Source organism: Fusarium venenatum, assembly GCF_020744135.1.
Source record: "Fusarium venenatum strain MPI-CAGE-CH-0201 chromosome Unknown EDB82scaffold_2, whole genome shotgun sequence".
NCBI lineage: Eukaryota > Fungi > Ascomycota > Sordariomycetes > Hypocreales > Nectriaceae > Fusarium > Fusarium venenatum.
In genome coordinates, this window is record NW_027072130.1 from 1410938 (window position 1) to 1424555 (window position 13618).

The following is a 13618-nucleotide window of genomic DNA, read 5'->3' on the forward strand; positions in this document are numbered from 1 at the left end:
GAGCACAAACGATCCCATGATTTCTGCAAATGCATCAACTACTCATACAAAGGTCCCAAATCTACTGTTACAACGCCACTCCATAGACGCGGGATGACTCACGCCGAAAAAAGAGCTTCCCAAAAGGAGGTTGAAGCTATCCCAAGCCGGCCATACACAAACCGAAAGTATGAGATTTAAGCTCTGGCTACAGGAAATATACAACTTCAACGCAGATGAAAGATGGCATAAAATATCTGAATTATTTCTTCCCTTACTCAAATTGAGTAGAGATTCTTGTGACCCCATAGTCTATCGATCCATACCGAGGTAGGCTAACCCCCACGGGGCTATGAAGTGGAATCGTGGTCCACTATCATGCACTCGCCAGAACTAATGCCTCAACCATGATGAAACCAGTTTCTCATAATTATCCATCGCAAATATAAATACTTCCTTCATTCTCATCTCATCTCATTATACCTATCATCAATTACTCATAGCTTTATCACAAAATGACTACCCAGGAAGACATCCGCGTCGAAGTCATCACGAATCCAGATGACTTTGAAGGCTGTTTCAGAGCCCAAGCCAACGCCTTTGGCCGTCAAACTAACGATGCAATCTGGATCGCCTTCAACCCGAGCTGGGATACACCCGAAGGCGCAAAAGCTGGCGTTCAACGTCTAGTTAGCCGTTTCAACTCCGTTTCTCAAAACCGCGACGGAAAACCCAACACCGTTTTTATTAAAGCTACCGTCAACGGCACCATCGCCGGAATGGCGATCTGGCATCAAGCTTCTGTTGTGGAAGGCTGGGGCGATGCACCAGGTGATATCACAAAGGGCACTTTTCTTGAGGATCTGTACCCTGGGAATAAAACTGAGCAGAAGTTCCTTGCACAGGCGGATAAATCGCTCTTTAAGCGTCGAGGGGAGATTATTAGGGAGAAAGCTACAGCTTCGCCACCGGCCGTCTTTGTTATGGATATTTGCGCTGTTGATCCCAAGTTTCAGAGAAGAGGTCTTGCGAGGAAGTTGGTCCAGTGGGGTTTGGATGAGGCTGTGAGGAGAGGAAATCTTGAGTGTGTTACTGAGGGATCTAGTATGGGACGTTTGGTGTATATGCAGCAGGGTTTTAAAGCAGATGGTGAGGAAACGGTTTATGAGATGGATGAGGAGTTTAAGGATAGGGAGATGCCTTCGAACCTTGTTCTAAGGACTGGAGGTCAATAGACATGGACAAGAGTTTCCAATTTGCAACTCGTTAAGCTATCAACGCCAATTTTATATCTTCTTCATAGGAGATGTGACTTCACTTTCAACCCCTCGGGCATCTTCCAGTGGTTCTTAACACCACCCCAACTCTCCTCATTATATCCCTCTTGTACCTTCTGACACGTCCTCAATCCCCATTGCGTAACACCAACCATCAAACAACTCTCAAACATGAACGCACAACTTCCCGCTCCAACCTTTACAGGCTTGAGTTCTGCATTACGCGCACCCTCGTAGCTCTCAGCATCAGGTCCGTGGCCACTCATGACATTATGCAGACTAGCACCACCAGGCACGAAACCTCCTGCACCGCCCTTCTTCGCATCATAGCCGCCTTGGATTAAGCCCATGAACTCACTCATCGTGTTGCGGTGGTACCATGGTGGACGGAATGTATCTTCTCCGACGAGCCAGCGCGGAGGGAAGATAACAAAGTCTGCGACTGCTGTGCCGGGGGTGTTTGTCGGCGCTGAGAGGACGGTGAAGATGGAGGGGTCTGGGTGGTCGAAAGAGATACTGCCGATTGTGTTGAAGCGGCCGAGGTCGTACTTGTAAGGGTAATAGTTTCCGTGCCAAGCTACAACGTCAAAAGGTGTATGGGCCTGCACCGTCTTGAAGAGATTGTTGTTGAACTTGACGGACACGGTATACTTGCTTGATCCCTCCATAGCTGTCGCTCCAAAATCCTCGCTAAAGCATGCAACAGGGGACTGGAAGTCTCGAGCGTTGGCTAGACCGTTGGAACCAATAGGGCCAAGTTCTGGGAGGTTGAAGTGGCCTTGGTATAGCTCAAGAGCGTAGCCCCGAGCTGGGCCAGAGGGAAGATGGACCTGGTACTTTACGCCTCGAGGAATAACGGCGATCTCCATGGGTCGAACGAGCAACCATCCGAATTCCGTGCGGATATCAAGAGCGCCTTCTTGAGCGACGATGAGAAGATCACCGTCGGCAGAGTAAAAAGCTGATTTCTCATCCATGCTCTTTCCCGCGGCGTAGATATACATACCCAAGCCCTCTTTTAGCGTAGGATCTCCCGCGCCAGCAACAAGTCTCAAGCCAGTGACAAAGTCCTGATCCTTGGCTTCATTATGATCAAAGGGATCCCATCGGAGCTGGTTGGGGATGTAGTGAAGTTTCCCATCCTCTGCGCCGTCGAGGGTCTTGTTCTTCTCGCTTGCAGCTTGTGTGTCAGCTTGGTAGGGAGGATGCGCGCAGGAGGGAAGGGCTCTGTAGAGCCATGTTTGTTTGTTTTCATGTCGTGGGGCTGTAAAGGCTGTTCCGGAGAGCTTTTCTGCGTAGAGGCCGTATGGAGGCTTCTGGGGGGAGTTATGGCCGATGGGCAAAGCGCCTTCAACAGCTTCAGATCTGAAAGCATGTCAGTTGAGGTTCACAAATGAGAGTGTTGGCATGTGATACTCACTCTAAATGGCAGTTGAAACCATTCTGATAACGGTACTTCTCCTTGAGATCAAAGGTTGTGATAGGCATGATGACTGACTGTTTGAGTTTAAGTTCTCAACTGATCAAGTTTGTGAGTGGGAATAGGATTATTATAACTGTGTTTCGACGGCTTAAGCAAAGTCCCCTTGTTTGAACGACGTATGACGCTCAGTAGCCGTGTAAGCCGGCGTTGGGAGGGCAATTCCGATTCCGCATGTCAATCATGTTGACGGCCCGACGTTAGCCGGGAATCATCGCGCTTTGATTCCGCCGATGTTGAGAGGTGAGAATGTTACCCTGAGGTTCCGTAACAGGCCATTTTATCGCATATGATCGGGATCAAGAAGATTGATAACAAATCGCATTCTTATCGACTGCCTAAATTGAGTTGGTGAATAGCAAATTACTAACTCGGGTAGTTCAAGGGTTCAGGTACAAGTTTATCTAAGCTAACATCATTATCGCGGGGTAAGAGAGGTCATGGTGGGTCTGGGGAGAACAGCTGGGGTCGGAATCAACAGAACAAAACACACAGACACATATTTACAGTCTTGACAAGATTGTTGGTTTGGGAATGTATATTATGTAAGGGAACCATGACATCATGGAACCTTAGAACGCCGACCGAATCGACCAGCGATACAAAGAACTATGAGTAGAGGAGTACACCAGGCGATGCTCCCAGCAATCGCGCAGAATATGACCGGACCGAGAATATCTAGACGCAATATCCCGAGCGCCGACTCGCAACGAAACCAGCGAAACGAACAAGAATTATAGGAAGTATTGGAAGAGATATCATAGTTGCCGAGAGAAATTATTCTTCGTTCTTCTTGTTCTTCTTCTTCTTGCCGCCACCGGCGGAGTCTGTGGCCGTGGGCTGGGCCTGCAAGTGAACAACAAGTCGGGTCCATGACTCTTCCTTGTCCCACTCGAAACCAGCGAGGTAGGGCTTGTCGAGCTCATCATCGGCCTGAGGATGTCAGTATGCGTCAATGTACAAGTGTAAAGTGTTCTAAACATACCCGCTTCTTGTACTGCTTGTGGATGGCATCAAGTGCGTCCTTGATTGTTACACCCTTGAGGTTTCGTGCTTGCACCTCCACCCCTAATGGGAAGTGAAGGGTAATTCTCTTGACGGGGGGTTTCGTGAGGTGAAGCTTGAGGATAGCAGCGTCTTCTACTGTGCTAGAGCTCTTGTTGATTTTCCTGTTGAACGGGTCAGTGGCTGTCTCAATGGACATCTCATAGTCGAAATGCGGGGTCGACGACGTCAAGGGCCAATGGCTTACCATCCAGTCTTTTGACTCTCAATAGGGAGCTCGAGCTCAATGCCCTCGGCCTCTGCAGTAACAAGTCAGTAAACAAGTCTTGCGAAGGTCTCATGCCAGGTTTCCCGATATCGGAAGGAGTTATGAGAGAATCATGTCAAAGCTTACCGAGGTCATTGACGTTGTAGACACCAGGTGCCGCTGCTGAGCTTTGTCGCCGTGTCTTCTTCTCTTCCTTGGGGGGTGAGCTTGAGAGACCTTGGACGGCTGAGTCGACCTTGGAGAGTTCTTCTGTCATGATGATTGGGGTTTGTGAATTGATCGGATAGATCTGGTTGTTGTAGCTGGTTCTGCTGTATGAGTGAATGTTAGTGATATTGGTAGGAATGATGGGGATTGTATAAAGGAAGGATCACGAACCTTTTGCGTGAAAGCAGAAGATTGTAAGTGAAGTTGATTTGGTTTGAAGGTGTTGATGCGTGATGAGAGGGAAGGAGAAGGAAAGAGCAGATGGAGGGGAGGTGGTTGTTACTTATTGCAATCGCACCTGCCGCCCGGCGTCGTCCATCCCCGACGGGAAGTGGTTTACCTGAGGCAGGTACAGGTACAGCTTCAATCGACTTGACTTCACCTTGAATTACTGCAATGAGCTGTCGTCAGACTGGGCGGGGTAACTAACTGCTCATGCCTACACCACACCCGGAAAGGAAGGGAAAGACACGACCTAGGGGGGTACAACTAAGGTCTGCCGCGCCTGCGACTGCTACTGTGCCTGCGCCTGCGCCTCGCTCCGGTTTCCGTTTTTGTTTGATGTTGCAAAAGAAACACGCATTAGGTAGGGTCACTATAATACAGTACGATACAGTAGAATCATAGTGTATTATTGCACCACTCGTCGATGTTGAGGTCGTCGTTGATAATCGCGTGACTTTGGCCTGACGGAAGGCGTGACGCCCCTGGCTCCAAGCTCAGCAGACCACACCCGGAGACGCAACGGGTCTAGTGCTGGCGCAACCAGGACGCAGGCAAGTGGGAACCCGCTCTACGTACCGGTCTGGTACCCGCTTGTTATCCTTACAAGGTTAAAGCAACAAGACAGAATCTGGGGAAGGCTTGTCGATTTGATCCACTCTCGATTCGTTTATGGGCCCCGGCAATCGAGTGAGGTGATTCAATCATAAGCAATTGCCAGTCGCCGAAGGCCGTAACAAGTCATCAGATCAGGCATTGAGTCTTGACACTGCAAGAGCCAACAAAAAGTCAAAGACACGATATCCTCAGTGAAGAGGGGTATGAGTGTGGTCGATCAGTACAAACGAAACCAAGATTGGCACATTGATCCAGCCATGACCGATGACGAGGGATCGCCAGTTTGTATCTTCCCCTCCTCCGTCCTCCCTCTATCCCATGTCCGTGTCCCCCGGAGGCTTCGGCTCGCGGATGCGTGCTTTGGCGCTTGTTGGCGTAACTCACCTGACAATTGATAGGAGATACATGCTAGGGTTGCAACTAAAGAGGGACTTTTAAAATAAACCATCAACTGCAATCAATCATAACCTCCTTTTCTCCCTCCTTAAAGAGCGCCCGCGTGAAACCTTGTGGTAGTTAACTGAGGGGAAGTGCTAGGTCGATTGGCTAGTCATGGCTCTGCACCCAGCCCAGTTTGATCGATCAATCAATTAAGAGTATCATTGGATGGCGTCAATTAGCCATGATGTTTTCAGGATGACAGGAATGGGTGTCCCCTCTTGAGATGGTGAGTACAGTAGGACTACATACTGTGATGTGTTTATCCTTTGGCTTGCATCGTACCAGCGTCATGCCTCACGACCAGGATAAGGCTACCGTGATGGCGTGTGAATACATGACTCTCTCACAAGATGGACCATGACGCTGTCGGAAACAAGGAGGGTCACTCCCACATAAAGAGGGCATTGCATCTCGAGTGCCCCCTCCTACTCTTGGCTTGGTACATACAACCATGAATTTGGTGAGACCTAATTACTGAGTGTCGTCTTCATATCCTTTTCTTTCTACTCTCTTTTTGTTCATTTATTTCCTTCTTGTATCATTTGTGATAACTTCACTTTTTGTTCACGTCTTATACCATCGTCAACATCCGATAGTGGGGTCGGCAACAGGCGACATCGAGTGGATCCCGTTGATCCCTGGTTTTTCGGGCTTCCTTCCTACTTCCCCTACGGGCCCAGGACAGGGCGTCTCTAGCTAGAACGCACGCACGTACGCACTGCAGAGTCAGCTCATTCGAAAGAGCATGCCACCTCTCGACCATCAACAGGCGAACGCCGAACAAAGACTTAATTCAACAGTAGAACCAGACCACGATTGATCACGACAATATCCTTTTGACTTACCTCTCGCCATGGCCTTTCTGACCTTCTTTTCTTTCTCCAAGACAAGCGAAACTCACTTTAAAGCGATACGAAGTAATGACACGCGCGACGCATGAGAATGACTTCATTTCCAGGAACAGACCCCACGTGATACGCATCTCATGACAATCTTTGGACCTGCGATAAGCAATTAAGCTCAGATCATATCGACGCCGACTTCACCCGCCACCTTCTCTGCGACAATATTCAGGAATTGCATCCACCAGCGTTAATTTAGTTCATCTTCAACACATGGAACCAGGATTGATTCAATCAAGATACAGTAGGTATTGGGTTTTGGGATGTAAAGACTGACATACCGTCTAGTTGTGCCAACCAAACCATACCAAAACCCTCCACCTCTGCTCGCTTCCACTGTGACGTCGATTCAATCAATCAATTCGCCTTTATCCGAAAACTTTCCAATTAGCATAGCCCGCGTTTAGTTTGTTAGTCTTCAGCCAGACTTCATCTCGTTTCGTCCCGTACAGCAGCGAACAGTTACACAACGCGTGTCGCCCGTAAATCTTTTTCGCCATCGTCGTTCCGATAACCCGTACCGTCCGTTACAAGAAGTGAAGCCTAAGCAAGATCCTTTCCACATGCAAATTTAACACCATTTCCGATGCACACGTGATGGATGGATGGATGGATGGATGGATGGATGGATGGATGAATAAACACGCCAATGTCGTATACGATTGTACAAGTGCCAATCGATGGCCAAGGCGCGGAGGATACCCTAGAGCGACAAGATGGGATAGGGAAGATTTTATACATAATTAATTCACGATGGAGGACAAGGTATGGAATCTTGACTGCTATGAGACCATAATGAAGTATTTAACTAATCCCTGGTTCTAGTTTGGGAAACTTGGGGGAAAGTGTACGGATTTTGAGGAGCATTATCAGTTGGACAGCGGGAGGAGGGAGGTCATTCAACGTCAACAACAAATAAATCAACATTTTGCCCCGGAGCTCTCATGAAAGAAACATGCAACACCACACCTATCAATCACATTTTCATACTTCACAAAATTTTCAAAGAACTACTTTTGGCTTCAAGACCGAGTCTGGATTTTATGAGCTACTGCAAATGTGCGACAAGCAAGCCCCAGCCAAAACAGGCTAGGTTTATGAGATCGTCTCAAGGAACAGACGCGCGGACAGATTTTGATAACATGTCATCATTCAATACTTCTCAATATAAACTGTTAAATGGGTATCATCTGACAATACGCTAAACGTAGTCTCATCTCTCCACATCTCCCAACTATGACATCTGCGAATCTTGCCGAACATTACTTATAGGAAATCCATTTGCGATTGCAACCCCTCCCAATTGTCTCAACCAAGGCGCCCCATCGCCTTCTGGTACAGGTCGATGCGAAAGACTGCATTCGACAAAGATTGACTCCTCCATGTACTGCCAATCTGCTACCTGAACCGCAGACTCTGAAAGAGAACCAGGAAGGGGTGAGGCACTGAGGACAGAACATGTCCATGCCATTTGTTGTAAGATCTCAATCATGGTATGCGTCCATGCTGAGACGGTGAGTCGAACATAGCCTTCTTCGACTTCGATGTGTAGTAGACGCAGACCGGGGCATAAGAGGGGGTTATCGGTGCCATCCCAGATAGACATGCCGTTGAAGGAATCGCCGTTGCAAGTAGATATCAAAGCTCCCTGGACGGCATCTTGGATGCATCCGAGGAGGAGTTCACCACACTTAGGCCACTGCTTGGTTGCATATTCAGATACGGTGGTGTAAACACAATCATTGGCCGTTCCAGTGATAGCCGTCAAAGAACCAAGGTTGAATAACTGAGGATCCCCGATATCCTGAAGGATCCCGGGTAGCTGGCATTCAAACTTGAACTGCACAACATGGAAGCCGTCCACTGGCTGTCGATAAGGAGGCTTGATGAGAATATGCCAAAGAGCCGATTCCATCATGTGCATCTGTACATGATGCGGTGAGATGAGTGTCTCTCGGATCTTGGCGATGAGATGTTTGGCAGAGTTTCCTGTCGTGATATAGGTATGTAGCGAAGAGGCAATCTCGTTGGGTGACCCCCTGGGTGAGCGAGCCGGGTATTCTCTATCCCAGTAACTGCACAATAGCTGAAGCGCAATAGGAAGATCAATACCTCGCGCCGTCTCTGACCAAGTCGACGGCCGCCTTGAAATACCCGGGCCTATTTTATCGAGAATACATCGTGGCGCCTCGGGTCCATTGAGGATAAGTATAAGTTGACAAACAGGTCCGTCGAAGAGCTTCTTAATCTGGTCCGTGGAATGCGGATTCGAGTCGCAGTAAAAAGCCCATAGCTCATCCCACAGCATATGAGTAAACTCTGATAACAACCGATCAAGAACTCTATCGATGTTGACTCGGAATTTTTGTTCGGGGAGGTAGTAGTGAGTGAGAAGCTGGTTGTCTAATCCTTCGGCAAGGGCAGCCGCAAAAGCAGCAACAAGTGCGCCCGCGATCAGAGGCGGCACCAAAACTTCTGCATTATTTGTTGACTGAGAAGTTCTCGGACGTCGGCCTGGAACAGGAGGTTTTATAATGGTGAGAAGGGACGTCGAAGAAGTGTCTACATCGTGTTGGTGTGCTGTGGATAACACTGGAGGAAGTGGTGGGGGCATTGTCATTTTTATAAGGCTCTCCTCTGCCTCAATGACGGGTATTTCCATTTCCATTTCCCATAGAGTAAGAAAAAAAAATGTGATAATTTAATGGAATGCTCTGTTAGTAGCGAGGGGTTCAAGTTTTTGATAGTGAGGAGAAAATAGTTGCTTGCGACGCAGCATTGCGCGGCCTCAGCAAAAGACGACTAATTAGATGAGTCGGCCTCTTACGCCACTAGAAACAAAAGAAAAAGGAAGGAGTTTAAATTTTTTAAAATTAGTTGCCTAAGATAAGCATAGTATTAGACCGAATGATATCCATAATTGCTTATTATTTTGTTATAAAGCTTTTGTTTTTCTGATGATGAGTTCTCGTGTAAGTGGTTCAAAATCTGCGTTGAAGGCCGCGTAATGTCCACGATATGGGTCTATCACGTTTCCCCTCAACCCCTCTTTAAAGAAATGAGTTGTTCGTTCAAAAATCGCGCTTTTCCTTTATTTAAAAGAAGTATGAGAAGAAAAAGACGGAATGATATGTGTAGTTGAATGCGCAAATGAACGAGTTGTGGTTTAAATAGCGTTGCTTAATGAGGCTGTGTATATTCCCTGGTACAGTGCGCATTCATCAGTAAATCATCGATTGCCGAATACCACTTATCTACTCAATTATCCATTTCCCCTGCCAAGGCATGTCACTACAAATATCTATATTCCTTGTTTCTTTAGGTCGCATTCGGTGGGATACTTTTTTAATTTTTGTTTATCACACTTTCATGATGCTGATCTAACCCGTGTCTCTGCCACTTGCCGTGGCTGATATTCCACCAAACACTCGTCTGCCATGAGTACGTGGCTAATAAGAAATGATATCATGGTGGACATGAAAAATCTAATGGGATTCAATCTCTTTATTCCAGGAAGCTCATTGGGAGTTTGTCATCGGGACTCCGACGAAGGTCGCCATACGTGGCGTTATTGGATGGTTAAAGCACTCTCAGTCAAGACAGACCGAGCTGGAGAGGGGCTCAAATCTAGGTGTTATATTTACTTGAACAAATGCGAGGGATGTACACGTCACAGGCAGTTTCCCAACTTAGAGAATGGCAAGGAATCGAACAAACATATGGAACCGAGGTAGATGCTCTTGGGAATCATGCTTTCGCAGCTAAAATCGCAGACAAAGTCCTTCATAGCCAAGCTGTTTGTATTGTCTATACCAGTAGATAGAAAGAGGGTTGATGCTACCCTGGCTCTTGGCCTGCGAGGCAGTCAACACCAGACCACGAATCCCATGTAAATCCTCCATTGAGGAATCGCTCCACGATCCCCAGTGATGTTCTAACTGACGGGGGCCCTGTAATTGTTAGTCTCAATCCTATCACGGCAATATTGTCTTGAATCCAGTGTGAAACCTACCAAATGAAGGTATTCTCGCTTGAACTCATCCCGCGGACGAGGATCTTCCTGGGCTGCTGCACAGCGAGGCACAGCCAATAACCCTGAGGTCGATAGAAGTGACTACCCCCGCCAAGAGATGCAACTCTATGGACCAAGTGCTCATATTTTGCGTGAACCATGCAATGATGGGATCCAATGCTTCGCTCTCATTACGCTCACCATCATTCTCATGATGTCATTGTACAACAGATGATTCCCAGGCTTTGCAACATTGTCATGAGCTCGCATGTTCATGGAAAGTGTGGAGTGTTCAGTGCCACCTTCAACAATGCGATGGAGAAACGATGTCGGCTTTCAACCTCTCCAGATGGGATGTACCTAATCCGGATTGTCTCTATCGCTCGCAGACTTGGATGTATCTGTACAGATCGGTAGAGCTCCAACAGCCAGGCTGAGGACCAATCCCACGCGGGAGTTTCTGGTATTGTGGGTGGTTATGGCAAAGGGAAGCCTTGTTGCATTCTGTATAGAGCTTATGCTCAGGTGCCCTAAAGTTCTTGCACTCTGTTTTCATAGACCATCTTCCCCAGTTATAAAAGCATGATGAAATCGACACCGTGGTAGTCGCTGTACTTCCCATGATAAGTGTTGCTTCCTTGAGCCCTGCAGATAACGCAGACGTGTCGGAGAGAAGAGATTTCGTTAAAGGTCGCCTCGATGTATGATCCCCTTTGCTCGTTGTAGTGCGTTGTATCTGTCACTCTGCGTCATCATGCATTTCAGTTCATTAGAATGATGAACATCAACTGTAGCAGGAGATGTAATACCTGTGAGGTCAATGTCGAAAGAACGAATGGAGGAAGAGGGTTGTGAGGTGGGGCCAGCACCGGCCTCGATATGGCATTTTGAGGCGAAGCTCTTCGCCAACAAACGGACTTTCTCGCTGCAATTCTCGTAAAATATTCTCATGCAGCGCCATGATAAGTAGGTGAAGTCATCAGCTGCATCGTTGATTGAAGCAACCGAGACTGCCGGTGAGTCGAGCATATCTGCCTGCAGGAATGATACTTCACGGTCTTCGTGGCTTCGTTTAGGATCTGCTGGCGAGAAACGAATCTAGCGATCGACTTTTCGAAGACGTGGAGTTGGCAGTTGAAGTATACTTGTCCAAATAGATCATGTCTTATCTCCAAATGTTTGTCGTCTACCGAGGTTGGCCCTTACCAAGATGGCCTCGTAAGCCATCTGTGCAAGAGCGTCGTCGGAAACGACAGGGTTGCTGTCAGGGGTTTTCACAGATGATGCTTAGCTTCAACGCAAGCGATAAAGCTGTCTGATATGTTGCCGCCAGCCGCATTTTGACGGCTGTGTGATGTCCAAGATATCAGATTTGGTAGACTGAAGGCGGCATACTTGTACTGGAAACGCGTCATGTCCTGAAAGAACTGCAACTTGTCTTCAGTTGCATGATGTACGTAAAATACATGTCCGCTCTGGGGGTCATCCAAATTTGTGGTGAGCCACGATGCACCCTGATCCGTCATGTGTCTTTCGAGTCTGGAAATCAGTTACATATCCTTGGTCTAGAATTTGGAGAATAAACCCAATAGAATTGATGGTGTCATGCCAGAGGAATGCAGTATTGTGGTCTAAAGACATGCTGTAGCGATTGAAGAGTTGGTGCTGGTTTTTCACCGGGCTGGCGACCTTAACGATAGGGTACAAGAACTCATCAACGTCTTCGGAGGTCATGCTTGTCCCTTATGTCTTCATTGTAAAAGACCCCGTTGGGAATTGGAGGATCGACCATGTGTAGTCGTTTTGAAGGAAACACGACGGGTGGTGTCAACCTTTGAGCAGCAACTGTCCGTCACCTTGCCTTCTGAGTTCTCTAATATTCTCTTGACCTTTCTGCATAATGGTGTGATGGTCATACATCCTTTTTGACTCGTAGACCAGAGAATTCGAATAGATCATCGATGATGCGCTACCAACATAGACGAGAGTATCCTTATACCAGTAAGTGACGGGTATATCGGCGCCGACCGACAATAATGACTGTTGCTCGACAGATGTAGGAATACCTTACACATGCGCTCCCTCAGGGTTGGCTGTCTCCGTTATTACACACTTGTTGCCGTCCCGTCTCAGTGCGATTCTCACTTTTCCTTCGGGAATTCTTAGTACGTCCTTCGGTTTCTTCGCCACATTTGATATCTTCGATATTTAGATTGCCATCTCGTTTGGCGGGCTTCGATTAGTCCGGAATTGAGGAGAGGACGATTCAAAGTATCTCACCAACTGCAGCACTGCCCATTCCAGTCTGGTCGTGATTGTTTCAAGTTGTGCTGAGTGTTTTTAGGTTACAGAAGGGCACCCAATAGTTCGTATGGTTTCTTTGAATCAGACTTTGAGGTGAAATACCAGTTGCCTAGGGCGATATTTCTACATATGTAAAGATCCTTGTGGAGGCAAAGGCAAATCTGAACAAGGACAGGATCAAGAAAGAGTTTTCCAACAGCCTGTGCTAGTCTACGGACATGTAGCCCCGGACAAAGAGCCAATACGATGTCTCTGGAAAATCTGCAATTCGCTGTTGACACTTTTGAGTACGCCTGTCCAGAAAATGTCTCGAAGATGGGCTCGAAGAGGTCGTGACTGGCTATGCGTAGCGTAGTGGTCTCATTGCTTTTGCTCTACAAGTCTACCAGGTACCTGGTGAGACAACTTGACCAAGAGTTTATGTTCCGCAATATCCATAAAGAAGTTGTTCATATAGTCGGCCTGGATCTGTAGATAGAGCGCCAAGACTGTTGAGATAGTGATTTAACCGTCCACTTCGTCATTGAGAAGCATCCTTTCTTTCAACCTTTGGCAACCTTCTTCTTTCCCCTCCAGGACCCTTGGTGCCCATGTGTCACGGTCTCGTTACTTTCGCCTTACAGGTTTACCAGGTGCCCGGCGAAAAGACTTGCCATTGGCACTTTTACTTCTATCTCGATAATAAGTTTGTGTTCCGCGGTACTGCCATCACTTTCAGAGTTTCGGTCTCATGGCCATGATCTGTGGACAAAGCTTGTGGAGACTCGGGACGGGGATCGTACGGAAGATGATGCCCGACGACAGGTCACGACGCTATCAAAAAATAACTTTTATCAACTATAACGAGGATAACATTCTCGATAGATGAAGGTGGTATCTTGGGACACTGTAGGCTTGTCCTAA

The 13618-nt window shown here is 47.5% G+C and overlaps 4 protein-coding genes across 4 annotated transcripts; 1 reads left to right on the forward strand and 3 right to left on the reverse strand.

Moving 5' to 3' along the window:
• Positions 1 to 188: 188 nt before the first annotated feature.
• EDB82DRAFT_128372 (uncharacterized protein) lies at positions 189 to 1245 on the forward strand. Its single transcript, XM_025733319.2, has one exon. It carries the CDS (start codon positions 495 to 497, stop codon positions 1212 to 1214), a length of 720 nt encoding a protein of 239 aa, XP_025584238.1. The 5' UTR covers positions 189 to 494; the 3' UTR covers positions 1215 to 1245.
• Positions 1237 to 3100, reverse strand: EDB82DRAFT_495146 (Homogentisate 1,2-dioxygenase). The gene is made up of 2 exons (XM_025733321.2): positions 2677 to 3100; positions 1237 to 2621 (listed from the first exon to the last, which is right to left on the reverse strand). The coding sequence occupies exons 1-2, from the start codon at positions 2742 to 2744 to the stop codon at positions 1277 to 1279; spliced, it is 1413 nt and encodes a 470-aa protein (XP_025584239.1). The 5' UTR covers positions 2745 to 3100; the 3' UTR covers positions 1237 to 1276.
• Positions 3101 to 3259: 159 nt separating this feature from the next.
• On the reverse strand, positions 3260 to 4459 carry EDB82DRAFT_495148 (uncharacterized protein). The gene is made up of 5 exons (XM_025733322.2): positions 4388 to 4459; positions 4136 to 4320; positions 3989 to 4040; positions 3722 to 3905; positions 3260 to 3669 (listed from the first exon to the last, which is right to left on the reverse strand). Exons 2-5 carry the CDS (start codon positions 4263 to 4265, stop codon positions 3514 to 3516), a joined length of 522 nt encoding a protein of 173 aa, XP_025584240.1. The 5' UTR covers positions 4266 to 4320; positions 4388 to 4459; the 3' UTR covers positions 3260 to 3513.
• Positions 4460 to 7606: 3147 nt separating this feature from the next.
• EDB82DRAFT_495162 (uncharacterized protein) lies at positions 7607 to 9242 on the reverse strand. The gene has a single exon (XM_025733323.2). It carries the CDS (start codon positions 9065 to 9067, stop codon positions 7634 to 7636), a length of 1434 nt encoding a protein of 477 aa, XP_025584241.2. The 5' UTR covers positions 9068 to 9242; the 3' UTR covers positions 7607 to 7633.
• Positions 9243 to 13618: the final 4376 nt, after the last annotated feature.